This window comes from Mobula birostris, chromosome 20 (assembly GCF_030028105.1).
Source record: "Mobula birostris isolate sMobBir1 chromosome 20, sMobBir1.hap1, whole genome shotgun sequence".
NCBI lineage: Eukaryota > Metazoa > Chordata > Chondrichthyes > Myliobatiformes > Myliobatidae > Mobula > Mobula birostris.
Genome location: NC_092389.1, coordinates 30,728,482 through 30,750,632, shown reverse-complemented (window position 1 = coordinate 30,750,632; position 22,151 = coordinate 30,728,482). Strand labels below are relative to the sequence as shown.

Sequence of the window (22,151 nt, the reverse complement as noted above, 5' to 3'; positions counted from 1 at the left end):
GAGACTAAAATAACAACAACAGAAGGCAAAGAGTGGGAGGTTTTGCCTGTGTGTTCAGCACAAGTTTCATGATCAGGAGGCATTAATGTTGAACTTAGTTCTGAGGAATGAATCAGGCCAAATAGAACAAGCATCAATGGGAAAATACTTGGGAAATACATTTGCTATAAGTTTATTATGGCTACAGAAAATAATATAGGCCAGTCTAAAGTATCAATCATGAATTGGAGGAAGGTCAACATCAATGGATAACTGCACATCTAAACCAAGTAAAGACAGATTTCACTTTTAGACAGAAACAGCCTAAGAGACTTATGAACAGGTCTAATATAGGATAAAAGTGTATATAAGTGTCACAGAGGAATGAGGAAAATGGCCACTGGATGGAGGGAATCCAGTGGAGAGAACTTGACGTGAGCTGAAGGAAGTAGGGCACTGGATAGAGGGAGTTAGACACCAGGTCGCGGGAGTAGCATACTGGAGGGATGGAGATAAGCTCTCAGCAGAAGGTGTGAAAACTAGGTGGAAGGAGTACTCAGCAGATGGAGGTAAACACTGGGCAGAAGACGCTGGGTGGTGGATATTGGGATATGGACATTGGATAGAAGCAGTTGATCACTAGCTAGAGAGAGAGAATTACCACTGGGTAGAGCAAGCTGAACACTGGGTAGATGGGAGCAAATCAAAAGGGTTTCGGGGATGGGGGACTGTGGTTACATGATTAGACTGAAAGAACTTGAGTTGCTCTCCTTGTAACAGAAAAGGTGGCTATGGGATCAGACAGAGGCAAATGCAATCACATTGGACACCAGCAGAATGGATAGAGAAACAGTTCCCATTTGTGAAGGGATCAAAGATTAGGGGATTTGTAATGAAGCAGATTGGCAAAAGAGGACAGTTGTACAATCAGTGACTGTCAGCAGTCTGAAATATATGGCGGGGGTATATATTTAATTGATTGTGGAGCTGTAAGGCAGCAGCTGTGCCATATTTCCACCCCGAAATTCCCTGTGAACTTTTTCGTTAATTGGAACGGGGGGCATAATTTTAAGGTGATTGGAGTAAAGTATAGGGGGGATGTCAGAGGTACGTTCTTTACGCAAAATATGCTGGATGCATGGAACAGCCTGCCGGGGTGGTGGTAGAGGCAGATTCATTAAGGGCATTTAAGAAACTTAGATAAACACATAAATGACAGAAAAATGAAATGTTATGTAGGAAGAAAGGCTTAGATTGACCTTAGAGTAGGTTTAAAAGTCAGCACAACATCATAGGTCGAAGGGCCTGTACTGTGTTGTAACATTCAATGTATTATGTTCTTAATGTCACACTAAAAAGCATCTCACTATTAGGTGACCATCAGAACAGTATAATTCCACCTCCATTCTTTCTTACTTTGAAACTGATTCTGTCCTTTCCTTTCAGCACTGCAGTGTTCTCCTTAATCAGTTCTGCCTCTCCCATTCCTTTCTTCCATTCCCCATCATGCTGATTGTACTGTATTCAAGAATATTTAGAACCCAACTTGCCTTTTTCAGTTGGATATTGGTTACTGCTGGAACACCTTGAGTCCAAATGCCTCTGCACTTCACCAACATTGTTCAATATGTGTTATGAATTTATGTACTGAACATGCATTGTTATTCTACCTTGGAACTTCTTGTCATCTCAATTAGCTTGCTCCTGTTTAAAAATTATCTCCACCTAATGTCCAATGGCTTTGACCATCTCCCCCTACCCTGATATTGAACTCTTCCCATCCAGTGTCCATCCCCTTGCATCAGGAGACCAACTCCCTCAGCTCAATATCCAATTCTTCCAGTGTCCTGTGCTCTTTTCCCAGTGTTATTCCCTCTGCAGACAGTGTCCAACTCCCTCCAGTTATGTCAGACTCTCTCTGCCCAGCGACCAACATCTTCCTTACAGTCTCCATTTCCCTCTGCTTTGGTCTGATTACCAGGGGGTGCCTGAGTTCTCTCTGATTATTATTTGATTATTTTCACCTGTGTCTGGTTTTAGTTATCAGTGCACCTGTGCCTTGTTTTGTTTCTTTATTTAAGTTCCCTCTGTTTTGTTCATCTTTGTCCAATCTTGAGTTTTCCTACCCTGTGTATACTGATTCTCGAGTCCTAGCCTGTGTTCTCTACTAATCAATCCACAAGGAAAGATTCTTTGTTCAACACAGTCCTCATCTCTGGTCTCCTCTGCACTTAGACTTAGGTCCGCCTGCTCTATGTCTCTCCTGGTAGTCCATGGGTTAAAGTTGTAGAACTTCATCAGAACAACCCCAGCTCCGCCCAGCCTGGAAACCATCTCCATTGCATCCTCTATTCTGTTTCAAGTGCTTACTGCTAGAACCTTTCACACAAGAAACCCCCTTTCTTGAAGATGCCCATGATTATTGCCTCTCTGTACTCCAGGCCAGACTCTCCAGTTCCCAGGTGTGTAAAATAAGGTCGTAAGTTGGCACCAGAAGCACTTCTCCTCCTTGTTTTGGTATTTCATTGGGGATTCTGTCCGCTACACTATACTTGCTGTTTCTCTGCTGTCAGATGGCCTTTTTAACCCCTGCTGTTGTGGGGCACTGGCGAGATTGTAACTGAGAGAGCTGCAGTCCCTTGGAGATTCAACCCTTCATCATAAAAGCTAAACAATGCTCTTCCAAGTTAAATCATTGACATTTCACTACAAGAAGCACTCTTGTAACTGTACTCAGTCCTGCACTCAACAACTCGCACTCATTAATTTCGCTCAGCACTGGTCCTCCCAAGAGAGGTCACAGTCAGTTCTGCTACATGACATCTTCACCTCCCACAGCAATCCAGGCTAAACAAAAATATTTCTGTGAAGTTTCAACAGTTGAATGTTACAACATTACTAGGTCAAAATCCTGTGACTCCTTATCTTAACAGCCCTATGGGTGCACCTTTGCTACTAGTTATACGGAACAGTTCCACCACCATCTTCTTAAGAACCATCAGGGATTTTCAAGATGTGCTGCAGTGCTTGTGATACCTCCTGACTTGAGCAAAAGCTACCAAAAGCATCATTTACAGAATCAGTGAATCACAAGGAGCAGAAAAACACTAAACCAAATTATAATAATTGCACACTGCCAGTGACTGAAGAAGCATTAATGAAAGGCCGAAGGAAACATCTTTAAACAAGATTTTCACAAAATGTTTTGCACAGTTTTCCTATTAGCTCTGATTTGGGAAATTAGTTGAGGTGCATTGTTGAGAGCAGGGAGCCTCCAGCAGTGTCTACATGGCAGAGTTTGAGATGTCGTAGAATTATAGTCAGTGTTGCATAGGACGAGTAATAGTTTACTGAGAGTATCCCCACCATTCAATCTTCCTGCCTTGTCTCTATAGCCCTGTCATGTATTCCCTCCAGTGTGGTACCAACTTCCTTTTGATCATATCCACTTCCATCCCTGTTATATTACCTTACAGTATAAAAAAATACCTTCTCCTCACATCACTCTCTGTCTCCTGCTCAAGACTGCAACTCTGTATCCCTGGGACCCTGCGCACCAGCTAATGGAAACACCCTGTCTATTTTGTGCACCTCAATCCAACCTCCCCTTGATCTCCTAGGATCTGTGAAAAAAACACAGCTTCACCGGTCTAAACGTATAGCTAAAATCCCTGCTAAACCTTTTCCATTCCCCACAAGATGGTAACAAACCTGGGCATAATACTGCAATTGTGTCATATCCGGTGTTTTACAAAGGTTCAGCTGAACTCTCTGCTTCTACATTCAATGTCTCTGTTCTTAAAGCTCAAGATCCTGTGTGCTTTGTCCTGCCACCCTCAAAAATCTAGCTGTTGGGCCCCAATCTCTGCACATTCTTTAGAACTGTATCAATGTCAGCATTCCCTCTCCTAAGATCTATCACCTCACTCTCCCATATTAAATTCCACTTGCCCATTATTCCAACTGAATTATCTCCTTTTGCAGTCTGATATCTTTGGTAGATCTAGACATAGCCTTTTTATAAAACAATAGTTTACATAGTGTATAACATCGAAGAGCAATCTGAGCGCTGACTGAAGGAAATGGTCTACCATTCCTCAGTCTGAAAAGCTACTTAGCAGTGCTTGTTGTCTTTTGTCCTTAGATAATACTTTTTCACATGCTGTACCTATTCCCTGAGCCTCAGTTTTATGACCAAGCACTTTATGTGCAGTTTGTTAAAAATCCATATGGGAAATATTTACTGCTTTCCATTCAATGTCTTGTTATTTGTTTGCACCTTTTGAGGATCCACTCAATAGGTTCAGATCTGAATCTCCAAGATTCTTTTTGAGTCAGAGAGATAAAGGACTGAAATATGCTTTTCAGCCCACCGAGTCTGGCATGTTAACTCTATGTTTTTATTCTCCCCACATTCTCACCAACTCATTGCATATTCTACCATTCACTGACATGGGCAAAAGGCAAAGCTGGCCAGATTATGTAACGTTGGACAATAAAGGTTATTAAAGGTTTGATCAGGAAATAAAAAGAAATATATGGTACATATGGGCAACAGGGATTGAGGGAACCTCTTGAGAAATATAGAAGGTGTAGCAGAGAACTGAAGAAAGAAATTTGGAGGGCAAAGAGAATACCAAGGTTTTATTTAAGTACATCAAGAACAAAAGGGTAGCCAGGGGAAGAAATGGGTCTCCTTTTGGGCATGAGGAGTAATTTTTGTGTGGAGTTGGAACTGTCAGAGAATTCCAAAATAATGCTTCTCATCTGTGTTCACCAAAGAGAAGGACATAAGACCCATAAGATGTAGGAGTAGAATTAGGCCCATCAAGTCTGCTCTGCCATTCAATAATGGCAGAACCTTTTTACCCTTCCTCAGTCCCACTCTCCAGCTTTCTCTCTGTAATCTTTGATACCGTGTCCAATCAAGAACCTATCAAGCTCTGCCTTAAGCACACCCAATGGCCTGGCCTCCACACCTGCCTGTGGTAACATATTCCACAAATTCACCACCCTCTAGTTAAATAAATTTCTCTGCAGCTTTGTTTTAAATGGACGCCCTTCTATCCTGAGGCTGTGCCCACCTGTCCTAGATTCCACCACCATGGGAAAAATCCTTTCCACATCTACTCTGTAAGGCCTTTCAATATTCGAAAGGTTTCAATTAGATCCCCCCTCATCCTAACAATAGCATATTGGCATGCTTCCTTCATAGATTGGTGCATAGAATACTCAGTAAGTGTTGGAACTTTATAAAGCACAGGTTAAATTGCACTTGGAGCATTGCGTGTCGTTCTGGTCACTACACTATAGTAAGGACGTTGTTGCACTGTAGAGGGTATTCATCAGGATGTTGACTGGATTGGAGGACTATCATTATGGCAACAGATTAGTTAGGCTGTGTATGTTTTCCCTGGAGTAAAGAAGGCTGAAGGGTAACTTGATAGAACTACAGTATATAAAATTATAAGAGGCATAGGCAGGGTAGGTTGCCAGCCTTTTTACCCATGGTTGTGGTACCAAAAAAAAAGGAGGGCATAGAGTTAAGATATTGACTTTGCAGGAGAAGCCAGAGAGTGGCAGTGGATGGTTGCCTCTCTGACTGGAGGCCTGTGACCAGTGGAGTGCCACAAGGATCGGTCCTTTGTTGTTTGTCATCTGTATCAGTGAACTGGATGATAAAGTAGTTAACTGGATCAGCAGATTTACAGATAACACCAAGATTGGGGGTGTAGTGGACAGTGAGGAAGGATAACAGTGCTTGCAACGGGATCTGGATCAGCTAGAAAAAAGGACTGAAAAATGGTAAATAGAATTCAATGCAAACAAGTGCGAGGTGTTACATTTTGATAGAACCAACCAGGGTAGGTCTTACACAGTGAATGATAGGGCACTGAGGAGTGTGGTAGAACAAAGTGATCTGAGAATACAGGCCCATAATTCTTTGAAAGTGGCGCACCGAAGAATAAGATCGTGAAGAAAGCTTTTGTTACATTGAACTTCATAAATCAAAGTATTGAGTTCAGGAGCTGGGATGTAATGTTGAAGTTGCATAAGACATTAGTGAGGCCTAATTTGGAGTATTGTGTGCAGTTTTGCTCACCTATCTACAGGAAAGATGCAAATAACCTTGAAAGTGTATGCAGAAAATTTACAAGGATATTGCAGGGACTGGAGGACCTGAGTTATACGGTGTGATTGAACAGGTTAAGACTTTATTCCTTGGAACATAGGGTTTGAGGGAAGATTTGATAGGGGTATACAAGATTATGAAGGGCATAGATAGGGTATGTGCAAGCATGCCTTTTTCCATGGAGTTTGAGTGGGGCTTCAACTGGAGGTCATGGGTTAAGGGTGAAAGGTGAAAAGTTTAAGGGGAACATGAGGGGAAACATCTTCACAGGGGGTGCTGTGACTGTGGAATGGGCTGCCAGCACAAATGGTGCATGTGAGCTCGATTTCAACATTTAAGAGAAATTTGGATGGTATGAAAGGCAGTGGTCCTTGTGCACATCGATGGGGCTAGACTGTTCAAATGGTTCGGCATGGACTAGAGCCTGTTTCTGAGCTGTACTTTTCTATGACTCTATGACTCCATGAGAGGAAGGAGGTTTCAAGGAGACTTGAGGGGAAATATTTTGCACAGATGGTAGTGGATATCCAGAACATGCTGCCAGAGGACGTAATGGAGTCAGATACAGTTGCTGGGTTTAAAAGATATCTTGACATGCACTTACATCTGCAAGACAAGTAAAGATACAAACCTAATGCAGGCAAATGGGACTAGTTTCTTTGCAGTACAACTCTGTGACTCTCTATGGCTCTTTAACCTACTAACTTGCCCCTACCTTTTCCTCAAACATGGTTCTTACATCTCAACAGAATTCTGGGGAACCTGTGTTGTCCTACCACTGGACCAACACTTGCTGGAGGTGCCAGTATCCCACTGAACTCAATGGTCTCTGTAATACCAATAAGAGTCCCACCCTTTACACATGAAATCCCTTTCCACTGGCTTTTGAAACTGTTGTCATGGATTCTGCTTGACCTCATAGCCTCTCAGAATGAAGAACATCCTTGATTTTGGTTTCTTAGATCTTCCATCACAGTTTTGCCATTCATCAGTCTGATATTACTGTAGCACAATTTATAGTTAACTTAACCAGTTCTTTACTTACATGTGGACAACTACTTCCACCCTTCCCCAGGCATGCCAATAAAATGGTTCTGGGTTTCACGCTTGCTATCTTGCCACCACAGAGTTCATTTATGTTCACCAGAGAGAGAAGGCTGGGTCTGGGTGTAATATCTACCCCAATGTCCTCCAATGACTGGCTGGTTTAGACTCAAGCACTCAAGTTTTTGGACAGGTGGAATCCACGTCTGCCAAGCACAAAAAATAAGCTGCATTGTTACATGAACTAGGCTTAAGCAGCAATTAACAGACCAAAGAGAAATATCCTACATCATCCGACTGCCCCTGCCAGTCTGTGTACAGTTAGCTCATCCCAGAATCAGAATCAGCTTTATTACCAATGAAATATATCATGAAATGTGTTGTTTTGTGGCAGCAATACAGTGCAAGACATAAAAAATCACTATAAATTAAAATATAATTAAATAGTGAGGTTGTGTTTATTAGTTCAGAAATCTGATGGCAGAGGGACGAAACTGTTCGCAAAATGTTGAATATGGGTGTTCAGATCCCTGTACCCCCTCAATGATGGGGAGGGTTATGCCCATCATGGAGCGGCTGAGTGCAAGATGGGTTGGCAGAAAGGGTGGAGGGGAAATGGAATTATGGTGGAATCAGTGGTCCTGATGCTTGTTTTGTGATTCTCCACGGGAAAAGCCAGGATGCAGCAGTATACTGATCAAGACAGACATCAAAGCCAGGAAGCCTGGGCAAAAATCAGAGCGCCTACACAGATGTCCCAGTCAGCAGTCAACAGTGACTCCAGAGAGGGAGCTGGGCATGGCTGATAAAGAAATGGGGACAAAGGGAAGGAATCAGAATGAATAATTGTAGTAATTGCAGGCTGTGACTTCAACTATAATTATTAATATAATGAATTGTTCCTTGATTCCCTCTATAATGCTTTGGAAAAGAGGATAAGCATCTTTAATTATAGCTTAATTTTCTGCAGGAAGATGTTAGAACATTGGCTTTTGTTGAAGGGATTAACATTGCACTAAAGATGTAACAAGGACAAAAACATTACAGAGTGGGGAGAGGGTTGGTGTGATCAGAAGAGGGCCAGGGTTGGATATAACACTGGACTTACAGGCTAGGTTGCTGCCAAAAAGTGTGCATTTTATAAAAACTTTCATCTCTTCAGTCAGCGTTTTTAGAGTTATGTTCAGATTGGGAGCAAGGTTTCCATTAGAGAATAGTTACTGTACGTATACCGCACAATTTTCTGCAGCAGTGTAAACAAACACACACACACACACACACACACACACACACACACACACACACACACACACGCACACGCACAGAACACATGAACTCAAACACTTTGTTTAAAATATGTACAAACACACACATAAACATAAATTCAAGTGAAAACATATATATGCACGCGCATACGCACACTCTCACACACACAGGAATTGATGGTGTTATACAAAACACAGAAAAATGCACACACACAAACACACATAAACACAAACATGCTTTCAATTAACATATATGCACATACACACCCTATTTTCACATATACTGTACATGTAGACACACACACACACAGATTTGTTTTCACAAACACTAACAAATGTACATACTGATCTAAATTCCAATGTGTATACTTTCACACATATTCTCTCACATATATAAATTACAAGCACAAACATCCACACACCAGGTATTAGTGTAAACGTTACTACAGTAACATCCATTGACCTCACACAGGGAACGTGGTGAATCCACTGACCTCATTCTTCAAACATGGTGAATCCATTCACCTCACACAGTGAGCATGTCAAATCTATTGACCTCTCACCTTAAAGGTGGTGAATCCACTTACCTCATACCTTAAACGCGGTGAATCCATTGACCCCTCACCTTGAACGTGGAGAACCCATTGACCTCTCACCTTGAACATGGTCAATCTATTGACCTCACAGCTTGAACGTGGTGAATCCATTCACCTCTCACCTTGAACATGGTGAATCCATTGACCTGTCACCTTGAACTTGGTGAATCCATTCATCTCACACCTTGAATGTGGTGAATCCATTGACCTCTTACCTTGAATGCGGTGAATCGATTTACCTCACGCCTTGAACGTGCTGAATCCGTTGACCTCTCACCTTGAACGTGGTGAATGCATTGACCTCACACAGCGAATATGTTGAATATACTGACTTCACACAGGGAACATGGTGAATCAATTCACCTCACACCTGAAACGTGCTGAATCCGTTCACCTCACACCTTGAACATGGTGAATCTTCAGGGAGTTTCATGTTTTCAAATAAAAAGTTGACCATCAGTCACATTAAAAAAAAATTAACAGATAAAAAAAAGTTTCACAAAGAGATCAGTTTCATGCTCTATTTTAAAGGGTAAAGAGACGTGGTGTCTGCTCCATATCTACAACATTCAGGCAGCTGGAGGGCCATGTGCTGATGATGCTGTAGCAGACAGACAGAGCCAGGAACCCAGGTCTGTGCCATGCCTGTTCCCTACAGGCTGTGTGTGTGATTTTAAAGCACACTGAGCAATTGTTTCCAACAGCTCTGTGTGTCAATGAAATAAATGCAGCTGACAAGTGAGTCCAATAAAAATGTAAATAAAATATGAAATTGATTTTCTTGACTTCATGGTTTGGGCTGCAGTTTATTTTCTTCTATCTGGTTCTCTCTCTCCATTTCCCTCATGTAAACTCTATTGCTTTTTCTCTCACCTCTTTCTGATAATTGCAGCCAGCTGTGTGGCATTGCAAATCCATCTATTCCTGCCCTCAGCTAGTATTGCTCCTGCAAAGACCCATCGTTGCTCCCGGAATAGGCAGTCTTCTTATTTTGCTTTCCGTACCAGGCCTGGCACATCAAATCAGGTTTATTATCACTGTCTTAGTTCAATGACATAAAATTATAAAATAAATCATCATCATCATCAGGTGCCGTGCCCAGTTTGAGCTTTGACTGCCATGGCCCACACACTCCTGTTTTGAGTCAAGTGAATCAATTCATTGGTATTCATTTCCAGTTCTCTGGCTGCTGTCTCCATCATCATTTGTCTTTGTCTTCCTCTTCCTTTCAATCTTTCCTATAACTACCGTGCATTCTAACTCCTCTTTCCTAATCACATGTCCAATGAAGTTACGTTGCCTTTACATGATTTCATACATTGTTTCTCGTTTTGTGTTTGCTCTGTTCATGACATACTTGTTAGATATTCGTTTCTTCCATGGTATTCTTTGCATCCTCCTCAAAAACCACATCTTTACTGCTTCAATTCATTTCCTCATGTTACTAAATATTGTCCAACATTCTGAGCCATATAACATAACTGGATAAACGTAACATTTCAGTACTCTGAGGCGGGTTGTCATGCCTAGTTTAGTGTTGGTCAGTATACTCTTCATTCTCATAAAGGTGTCTTTCGCCATCCCTATTCTTCTTTTGATGTCCATGTCGCACCTGCCATCTGATGTCACCCAGCTTCCTAAGTAGCAAAAGTTCTGTACTTGTTTTATGTCTTCCCCGTTTATTCTCAGCCTGCAGATAGGATTCTCCTTCTTTGTGGATATCACCATACATTCTGTCTTTTTGCAATTGATAGATAGACCCATTTTTGCACTTTCTTCAACAACTATATCAATTAAGTTTTGTAGTTCTTCCTCTGTACTTGCAATTAACACAGTGTCATCTGCATATCTGAAATTATTGATGTTTTCACCGCCAATTTTGATTCCCAAGATGTCTCTTACTTTTTGTAATATTGTTTCACTGTACACATTAAATAAATCAGGAGAGAAAACACATCCTTGCCTAACGCCTCTCTTGATTTTCGTAAACTGACTCACTTCTCCATCTATTCTTACAGCAGCAGTTTGTTCCCAGTACAGATTTCTGATTAGGCAGAGTAAATAAGTAGTGTAAAAAAAAAGAAATAGTGAGGTAGTCTTCATGGATTCAAGGACCATTCAAAATCTGATGGCGGGGGGCAGAAGCTGTTCATGAATTGTTGAGGACAGGGAAATGGAGAGTGGGATAGTATGAATCCAGACAAAAAGGAAATGTATGTTCATGATCTTTTCCTGTTTTCACGGGATCTTGTTGTTTGCAGACAAACATTTTTCTTTGTTCAAGAGTTCTGCACTGGGTGCAGGATGGGAAATGGGGAATAGCCAATCCAGGTTTGTTGAGGAAAAGATGCACTTGAAGAAGAGTTGACAAAGGGTTATGTAACAGGGAGGACATTGTGGCGAAGGGCTTGCAATAGGTTTTACTGTAGATAGAGAATGAAATAAGGCTTGTTATATGCGGGACTTTTGCTAGACAGGTTCACACAAGCCACAGTGTTTGCAGGATATCCTCACAGCACAAGTTTAAAGGACTAATCAGTCCCCTGTAACTGTGGGTATGGAATAAAATGATCCTCAGTAAGTGAATGACAAAACAGAAAATATAATTCAGGAACTGTTATTTACCCACTTGCAAAGTCCAGTAGTGTTTGAACAAGCCTCTGTTAACCTTGCACTAGTGTCATGATGTTTATTGTGTTGTTTATTTTGCACACTTGTAACTTATATATAATTTATGGAAATTAGCATTTATGTTAACTTGCATTTGTCCTTATCTTGTAATATACTGTGCTGCTACTTGAAAGGAAACATAATTTTCACGGTGGTTATACCCTGTGTATCAGCCCATAAGTCCATAAGATATATGAGCAAAATTAGGCCATTTTGCCCATCGAGTCCGCTCCGCAATTTCATCATGAATGATTCCTATTCACTCTCAGCCCCAATGTTCTGCCTTCTCCCCATATCCTTTCATGCTCTTTGTGCCCTGGATGTATGTCTATGACGATTAATGTAAACGTGAAGTACCACTATTCGTCAAGTGTGCTCTATTACATTCAGGAGTAAACTCCAAAGTTAATGCTCTGGTCAATTCAGCAAAAAAAAGATAAGGAAATATTAGTTGTTTCTTATTTTTATATAAAATATATAAGAAAAATAAGTCTAGATGAAAGGTATTGACCCAAAATATCAACTGCCCATTTCTCTCCACAAATGGTACCTGACCCATTGATTTCCTCCAGTCATTCATTTTTTTTTGCTCCTGGTTTCATTATCTGCTGTCTCTTGTGCCTCTGAAGAAATATGGGTGTTGTTTTAAAGCCAGTGGTTTACCCCTTCCTCCTTCATCTAGAAGGCACATGCTGTTCAGTCCCCTTGGTCAGAAAGCTGGACACATTTCCTTCCTGTTCACTGCCCATACCCAGCATCATTCCCAGGGTCAGATTTACCTTGGTGTCTACAACCAAATACAGGAGATCTTCAATCCATACATAGAACTCCAGGAAATGTTTTCATACGAAATGACATTGTGAAAATGGTTGGTGACAGTTGTAACATAGAACGTAGAACATAAACAGTAAGGTGCTTCAGCCCATGATGTTGCGCCAACCTTTTAACCCACTCTACAATCAGTCCAAACCTTCCCAAACCTTGGGAACCTTCCCTTCCCAACATTGCCCATAACCCTCCATTTGCCTTTCATTCATGTGCCTATCTAAGGGTCTCTTAAATGTCCTTATTATCAGCCTTAACCATCATCCTCAGCAGTGTGTTCCACCCACCCACAACTCTGTGTAAACTATCGGCTTCTGATACCTCTTTTAAAATTTCCTCCATTCACCTTAAAAGTATGCTCTCTGGTATTAGCCATTAGCACCCTAGAGAAAAAAAATGTGCTGGCTATTCACACTGCCGATGCCTCTAATAATCTTATATGCCTCTTCACTCCAAAGAGAAAGTCCCTAGGTCACTCAACCTTTCCTGATATGACAAGTTAGAATGTGCCTGCCCAAAATAACAGGAAGAATTGAAGAAAGCTTACTAAAATTGTTTTTGAAAACTTCCAAAATGGAATTAGTGTAGAATTAGTGTAAATGGGTGCTTGATGTTTGGCGCAGATTCCTTAGACTAAAAAGCCTATTGACATGCTGCATGTCCCTCTGACTTTTCACAGTAAGAATCAGCAGAGAAAAGTGAGGACTGGGCTACTGACCAGTTTCCCCATCAAGGCCAATGGCCAAAAGTTGAATAACTTCTACAGAAGCATATCGTTGACTGGACAATGTGTTCATACTGTAGGGTGCTCCATTGTGACAAGGATATGTATCTAAATTCAGCCAAGTACCACTGGCAAAAGTTACAATGAACTTAAAGATATATTGAGAGCAAATATTGAAGGCTTTAGGTTAGAGGAATTGTTTAGTTTGTCACAACACTCAGGGGACAGGCACATCAGTACTTGTAACTGATTAAACTAATTGTCCAGGTTTTGGACAAAGATCGGCTCAGATTTGGAGTTGGGCTAGATAAAGCTGCTCAGTGTAGAGGCTTCAAGGTTGTTAGGAAGGGGTGCTGAAATGGTCCATGTACCAGGGTCTAGCCAGGTACAAATCCAATCTGATGGAATTGTCTCCCTGTAGTGCATGCACTGTGGAATCAAAATTTCCACTGTGGAGGAAATGATGGATAATTTGAAGGGAAAAGAGCTCCAGTAAAGACAAATCAGAGTGACCAAGTGTTGGTGTCAGTGTGGACAGGATCACCTCACAAGTGACAGTACTCATCTCTGTGGTAATTACAGTAGATGATGAGTGGATCCCGAGACCTATTTAATAGGATTTACTGAGGATCTGGGAGGAGCTGAAGTTCGTACCAAGCTCAAATTGAAGTAACAAAGCCAGTATTAATTGACAATCTGTACACATTTACTTTACCCTGTACGGTGTGAATTCATCACTAAACAATGCTTAAGCTACAGTGGACAAGTGTGAATGCACTGAGGATTATATATTAATTCAGAAGTACTTCTGAAGAAAATCTTCAATCATTATTTGTGTTCTAGCAGCTACACAGGCACAAAGCATAAAAGGAGCAAGTGTGCAATTGAACAGAAAGCTATGGGTTTGCTAAAACTAAAGGCAAATGTTTTGCAAACAATCACAGAAAAGGTAGAAGTAATTTGTGAATACACTAAACCTGACAACAGTAGGACGCACAAAAGATGCTGGAGGAACTGAGCAGGTCAGGCAGTATCTATGGAAGAGAATAAAATGTTGATGCTTCAGGCTGAGACCCTTCATAAGGACTGGAAAGGAAGGAGTAAAATCCACACCTCCCAGCTTCTTACTTCATACCTCCTCCACCACCCACCCACCTTTGCCCTCCATCTGGTCTCAACTATCAACTGCCAGCTTGTACTCTCCCTCCACCTCCTCCTCATCTCCCCACCTTATTATTCTGGAATCATCGCCTATTTATTCCCCTCTTTAGATGCTGCCTGACCTGCTGAGTTCCTCCAGCATTTCGTGTGTGTTGCTCAACATTTCCAGCATCTGCAGAATTTTTTGAGACTAACATTAACAGAGCCACGGTCATCCTTATAGTGCCAGGTCTCGCAACAGCATGGATGCTATTACACCAGTTACCGATGCAACAGAAATAGATAAAAGAAAACCAAAAAGCTTCTAATTAGTGTAAGAAGAATCTTTACAAAGCTAGACCTAAGCAATATGATCTTTTTAAAGAGCACCCACTGATTATTGTGAGTGGCAATTTGATAACTTTTAGTCAATCTACTCAAAGTGGATCAGATGAAATATGTGGGACCCAGTGATGTGACAATCTGAATTTAGATCCATTTTCTTATGTTATGCCTTTTCACAAGCATCATCTTAAGTAGTTGTCTTCAATTTTGCTTATTTCTATTGTGCTCTTTACAACACAAAATAGTATCAAGCATATGCTTATTTCCACACTGAGAATTGTCAAAGACAAGTAATTTAGGAACAAGTAAGAGATGGGTGCATATGGAAGAGATCATCAAATTCCTTGCTAGGCTGCAGAATTACAGCAGATTGCGCATCCAATTATATTCCTGCTGAGTTACCAATACATAGAAAACTCAGCCTGAGTCGGTTCAGTTCAGATAGATCTTGGGGCGACTGGAACAGGGGGCAGTACAGACAGAAATGAAAGTTTGACTAAAGTTACGGAGAGAAACAATCAGAGCAACACATATATCTCACTCTCAGATAACATGAATACATGAATTATTGTTTCTTGAGTTTAGACGAAATCAGTGTAAATGTACAAATGTGAATGTGTGACGCACATAGATGAGCAGGTTAGTTGGACAAGTGAATAAACCAGTAGCCCCTTTCTGTATTTATCTCTTTCTAATTCTTTGGGTTCCCTGTTGTCCACAGTTGTATTTATCTCCAAATATTTCCTCCATTATTTCATGCATTAAAATCCTGTTTACAGTGTACAGACTCCATCTCCTCACAATAATGTCAACCGTATCTAAATTGAAAATCTTTTAGCTTTTTCTCGTTTCCCACTTCCAAGCACTGCTTTATTCCCTGTCATATTATGAATGGTGCCAGAGAAAAGGCTGTGAACCATTATTGACTCACTATATTTCACAAGATCCAATCTGACCTGCCTTTCTTTAACTTGCCCCTCGGAGATCAGAGTTATAGTCAGAAGTTGGTCGGGCTTGGAGCATAGGAGACTGAGGTGTGATATCATAGGGGTGTCGAAAATCACAAGTCACATAGATAGGGTTATACACGTAATCTTTTTCCCAGGGACAGGAAATCAAAAACTAGAAGGCAAACACGAGGAAATCTGCAGATGCTGGGATTTCAAGCAACACACATAAAAATTGCTGGTGAACGCAGCAGGCCAGGCAGTATCTCTAGGAAGAGGTACAGTCGACATTTTGGGCCGAGACCCTTCGTCAGGACTAACTGAAAGAAAAGATAGTAAGAGATTTGAAAGTGGGAGGGGAGGGGGAGATCCAAAATGATAGGAGAAGACAGGAGGGGGAGGGATGGAACTAAGAGCTGGAAAGTTGATTGGCAAAAGGGATATGAGAGGATAACGGGACAGGAGGCCTAGGGAGAAAGAAAGGAGGAGGGGGGAAGACCAGAGGATGTGCAAGGAGTATAGTGAGAGGGACAGAGGGAGAAAAAGGAGAGAGGAAAAACAAAACAATAAATAAATAAATAAAGGATGGGTGCAAAGGGAAAGTGGGGCATTAACGGAAGTTAGAGAAGTCAATGTTCATGCCATCAGGTTGGAGGCTACCCAGACGGAATATAAGGTGTTGTTCCTCCAACCTGAGTGTGGCTTCATCTTCACAGTAGAGGAGGCCATGGATAGACATATCAGAATGGGAATGGGACGTGGAATTAAAATGTGTGGCCACTGGGAGATCCTGCTTTCTCTGGCGGACAGAGTGTAGATGTTCAGCTACCTGCCTGCATCGGGTCCCGCCAATATATAAAAGGCCACATCGGGGGCACCGGATGTAATATATCACCCCAGCCGACTCACAGGTGAAGTGTCGCCTCACCTGGAAGGACTGTCTGGGGCCCTGAATGGTGGTAAGGGAGGAAGTGTAAGGGCATGTGTAGCACTTGTTCCGCTTACAAGGATAAGTGCCGGGAGGGAGATCGGTGGGAAGGGATGGGGGTGACGAATGGACAAGGGAGTCACGTAGGGAGCGATCCCTGCGGAAAGCAGAGAGAGGCGGGGAGGGAAAGATGTGCTTAGTGGTGGGATCCCGTTGGAGGTGGTGGAAGTTATGGAGAATAATATGTTGGACCTGGAGGCTGGTGGGGTGGTAGGTGAGGACCAGGGGAACCCTATTCCTAGTGGGGTGGCGGGAGGATGGAGTGAGAGCAGATGTACGTGAAATGGGGGAGAAGCGTTTGAGAGCAGAGTTGATAGTGGAGGAAGGGAAGCCCCTTACAAAAGGAAGATATCTCCCTCGTCCTGGAATGAAAAGCCTCATCCTGAGAGCAGATGCGGCAGAGATGGAGGAATTGCGAGAAGGGGATGGCATTTTTGCAAGAGACAGGGTGAAAAGAGGAATAGTCCAGATAGCTGTGAGAGTCCATCTCCCCTTCCCTCACCACCACTCTGCAATCCCACCTCCATCACATTCCATCATATACCCTGGGCCCTCGGAGGCTCCTTCTTCCTGTAACCCCAACCCTCCCCTCTCCACTGACACCACCAGCCTCCCTCCCCCTCCTCCCTCTGATCCCACTTCTCATCCATGCCGGGTCTTTACCATCCCCTCTGACCTTCAACTGTCTGAGGCAGAGTGCTCTGTTCTCAGTAAGTGCCTTACCTTTGTCCCCCTTTGCCCACACCTCAGTGAGTTCTGCGTTTGCCATGACGCTGAAGTCTTTTTCCGCCGTCTCCGTCTCCGAGCCTATTTCTTTGGCAAGGACTCTTCCACCCCCACCGATGACCCCTTCTCCCGTCTTCAACCCTCTTCCTCTTCATGGACACCCCGCTCTAGTCTTCTGCCTGGTCTAGATCTCTTTATTGCTAACTACCGATGGGACATCAACTGTCTCGACTTCACCGCACCTTGTTCCCATTCCACCCTCACTCCTTCCGAACGCTCTGCTCTCCACTCCGTCCGCACTAATCCTAACCTTACTATTAAACCCGCCGATAAGCGGGGTGCTGTTGCAGTCTAGCGTACTGACCTCTACCTTGCCGGGGCACAGCGACAACTCGCGGATACCTCCTCTTATTTACCCCTTGATCATGACCCACTAAGGAGCACCAGGCCATTGTCTCCATCACCATCACCGACTTTATCCGCTCAGAGGATCTCCCATCCACTGCTACTAACCTTATAGTTCCCACACCCCGCACTTACCGTTTCTACCTCCTACCCATCCCGTCTCCCCCATCCCTTCCCACTGATCTCCCTCCTAGCATTTATCCTTCTACCCTGCCTGTCCAGGTAGACCTATTGTCTCAGCTTGCTCCTGCCCCACCGAACTCATTTCTGCATACCTTGACACTGTTTTATCCCCCCTTGTTCAATCTCTTCCCACCTATGTTCATGACACTTCACACGCTCTGAATTTTTTTGAGGATTTTAAGTTCCCTGGCGCCCACCGCTTTATTTTCACCATGGATGTCCAGTCCCTATATACATCCATCCCCCATCAGGAAGGTCTCAAAGCTCTACACTTCTTTTTGGATTCCAGACCTAATCAGTTCCCCTCTACCACCACTCTGCTCCGTCTAGCGGAATTAGTCTTTACTCTTAATAATTTCTCCTTTGGCTCCTCCCACTTCCTCCAAACTAAAGGTGTAGCCATGGGCACCCGTATGGGTCCTAGCTATGCCTGCCTTTTTGTTGGATTTGTGGAACAATCCATGTTCCAAGCCTATTCTGGTACCTGTCCCCGACTTTTCCTTCACTACATCGATGACTGCGTTGGCGCTGCTCCCTGCACGCATGCTGAGCTCGTTGACTCCATTAACTTTGCCTCCAACTTTCACCCTGCCCTCAAGTTTACCCGGTCCACTTCTGACACCTCCCTCCCCTTTCTTGATCTTTCTGTCTCTATCTCTTATCTACAGCTTATCTACTGATATCTACTATAAGCCTACGGACTCTCACAGCTACCTGGACTATTCCTCTTCTCACCCTGTCTCTTGCAAAAATGCCATCCCCTTCTCGCAATTCCTCCGTCTCCGCCGCATCTGCTCTCAGGATGAGGCTTTTCATTCCAGGACGAAAGAGATATCCTCCTTCTTTAAAGAAAGGGGCTTCCCTTCCTCCACCATCAACTCTGCTCTCAAACGCATCTCCCCCATTTCACACACATCTGCTCTTAGTCCATCCTCCCGCCACCCCACTAGGAATAGAGTTCCCCTTGTCCTCACCTACCACCCCACCAGCCTCCGGGTTCAACATATAATTCTCCGTAACTTCTGTCACCTCCAACGAGATCCCACCACTAAGCACATCATTCCCTCCCCCCCCTTTGCTTTCCGCAGGGATCGCTCCCTATGCGACTCTCTTGTCCACTCATCCCCTCCATCCCTCCCCACTGATCTCCCTCCTGGCACTTATCCTTGTAAGCGGAACAAGTGCTACACATGCCCTTACACTTCCTCTCTTACCACCATTCAGGGCCCCAGACAGTCCTTCCAGGTGAGGTGACACTTCACCTGTGAGTCGGCTGGGGTGATATACTGTGTCCGGTGCTCCCGATGCGGCCTTCTATATATTGGCGTGACCCGACGCAGGCTGGGAGACCATTTCGCTGAACACCTACGCTCTGTCCGCCAGAGAAAGCAGGATCTCCCAGTGGCCACTCATTTTAATTCCACATCCCATTCCCATTCTGACATGTCTATCCATGGCCTCCTCTACTGTAAAGATGAAGCCACACTCAGGTTGGAGGAACAACACCTTATATTCCGTCTGGGTAGCCTCCAACCTGATGGCATGAACATCGACTTCTCTAACTTCCGCTAATGCCCCACTTCCCCTTCATACCCCATCCGTTATTTATTTATTTGTTTGTTTGTTTGTTTGTTTGTTTGTTTATTTATTTATTACTATTACTAATTTTTTTCTCTCTCTGCTTTTTCTCCCTCTGTCTCTCTCACTTTACTCCTTGCCCATCCTCTGGGCTTCCCCCCTTCCCCTTTCTTTCTCCCTAGGCCTCCTGTCCCATGATCCTCTCGTATCCCTTTTGCCAATCACCTGTCCAGCTCTTGGCTCCATCCCTCCCCCTCCTGTCTTCTCCTATCATTTTGGATCTCCCCATCCCCCTCCCACTTTCAAATCTCTTACTAGCTCTTCTTTCAGTTAGTCCTGACGAAGGGTCTCGGCCTGAAACGTCGACTGTACCTCTTCCTAGAGCTGCTGCGTTCACCAGCAATTTTTATGTGTGTTGCTAAAAACTAGAGGACAAGGATGTAAGATAAGAGGGGAAAGTCTGAGGAGAAATTTCTTCATGCAGAAGGTGGCCGAAGTAGCCAGAGAAAATGGTTGAGTCATATGCAATAACAACATTTAAAAGACACTTGGATAGGTACATGGACAGGAAATTTTTAGAGGGATGTGGGACCAAATCCAGCAGTTTTGGACTACTTTGATGGGCATCTTGGTTGGCATGGATGTAGTTGGCTGAAGGGCCCATTTCTGTATTACTCTATGATTCTGTGATTCTTCTGCTTCAAGGTCTTGCTTTCATTCAGTTCTTGACTGTTCTTGGGATCCAAAAGGTGTGAGAAAGATACAACACTACAATCACATAGTCTCACAAACAGTGACTGCCCTTTCTCCATGCCCCTTTGGTATTTAATACCAACGTCAGCATTTTTAGATGTGGACACACTAGGGACTCCAGTTGCAATGGAGGGTCTCAGCCTGAAAGATTGACTGTTCGCTTCCTGCCTAAGCTCCTGAATTCCCCCAGTGTTTTGTGTGTGTTGCTCAAGATTTTCAGCATGTACAGAATCGCTTGTTAGCCTAGTGATTCTGAGAGATTCCTTTGGGACCTGCTAGACAACACTTCACTCAGCATTATTCATTCTGAAAAAATGGCAACGCTCCCATGGAAAACTCCTTCTGCCAGTCCAATAGGCTGTTAGTATTAATGGCTGGAGATATTTAAAGTTCAGGGTGACTACCCCTTATATTGTCCTCAGACTGCTGAAACTAAAGATTCATTTCTCACTATTGCCGTGACCAATCTAGGAAAAAACATTGAAACATGATTTTTTTGTTATTTTCTTTAAAATCATATGCTTCTTATTTTTATGACATCATAAGCAGGGGAAAAACCTGTTACACTGTCAGTCATTTGGACTACAAAGATTCTCTCCAATTAGACTTGCTGGGCTGAAGGACTATTTCCATACTGAATAACTCTAGTACCCCATAATGTGGACAGGCAGGACAGAAGAAGGATTGATGTGTTAGAAGACCAGTGGTGGGAAAGGTAGGTGGATGGTCATGTGATGAAACCTCCAGGACTCCAGAAATTTCATCACATGACCTAATGTCATCCCAGTGCAATACACTTCTGAGTGGTCCCTTGGGGAATGGGGAGAGAAGGGTCCCCTGTTTGGATGAAGGGTCATAGAGTCATAAAGTCATAGGGCCCTCCAGCACATATTCAAGCCTTTTGGCCCATCTAGATCATGCCAGTCTGGTCTTCTGCCTAGTCCCGTCTATCTGCAACCAGAACACAGCCCCTTATACACCTTCCATCTAAGTACCTATCCAAGCTTCGCTTAAGTGTTACAATTGAACTCATACTTATCACATCCGCTGGCAGCTCAGTCCACACTTCCACCACTCCCTGTGTGAAGAAGTTTCCCCTCAGGTTCCCCTTAAATACTTCACCTTTCACCTATGACCTCTAGTTCTCGTCTCACTTATCCTGAAGGGAAAAGGCCTGCAAGCATTTTCCCCTCAGGAGGGAGCATTGAGTAGTTGTAACATTTTCAGTTTTATTTTAAATTTGCAAATCTATTATTGTTTCCAATTATTGTAAAATGAATGCTTAGTTTAAGCCAAGTTTTTTTTTGGTTTCCCATAGGCCATGCCTCCTCATTCATCCAGCAGCCTGAGGATAGAGTCGTGGTGGCTGGTCACCCAGTCACACTGTCCTGTGCAGTCACCGGCTATCGCGGAATCATTCTGTGGACAAAGGATGGACTTGGATTAGGGGTCGAGAATCAGCTGCCAGGTAAGAAGCTGACAACAAGGCCAATGGCAAACTCTGACCTTCATGCATTCTACTGGCCAACAGCGGAACAATTCACTAGCAAGTCGCTCAGCACAAATAGAGCCCCAGAACATCTCTCTGAAGTACAGGTGCAAATATTTCTACCAAGTTGTTGAGCTGTTGTGGAATTTTAGCAAATGCTAAAATGGTAACTGGAAATACTGTACATTTAATTATAAGAGAAAGAAGCCATTCAGCCTATTCAGCTCCTGATTTTGGCCGACCTTTCACCTCAGTACCACTTTCCCACACTTAGATGAGGAAGTGGAAGGGTGGATTAGTAAATTTGTAGATGATGCAAAGATTCGCCGTGTTGTGGACGGTGTTTAAGGTTACAAAGGGA

General features: G+C 43.2%; 1 protein-coding gene across 1 annotated transcript in view; it reads left to right on the top strand.

Annotated features, from left to right (window-relative positions):
* kirrel3a (kirre like nephrin family adhesion molecule 3a) overlaps window positions 1-22,151 on the top strand; it is a 785,869-nt gene that overhangs the window by 421,236 nt on the left and 342,482 nt on the right. The window contains exon 2 of the mRNA XM_072238867.1: window positions 21,620-21,769. Within this exon, the coding sequence (XP_072094968.1) occupies window positions 21,620-21,769 (150 nt within the window). The remainder of the gene's footprint in view (window positions 1-21,619; window positions 21,770-22,151) is intronic.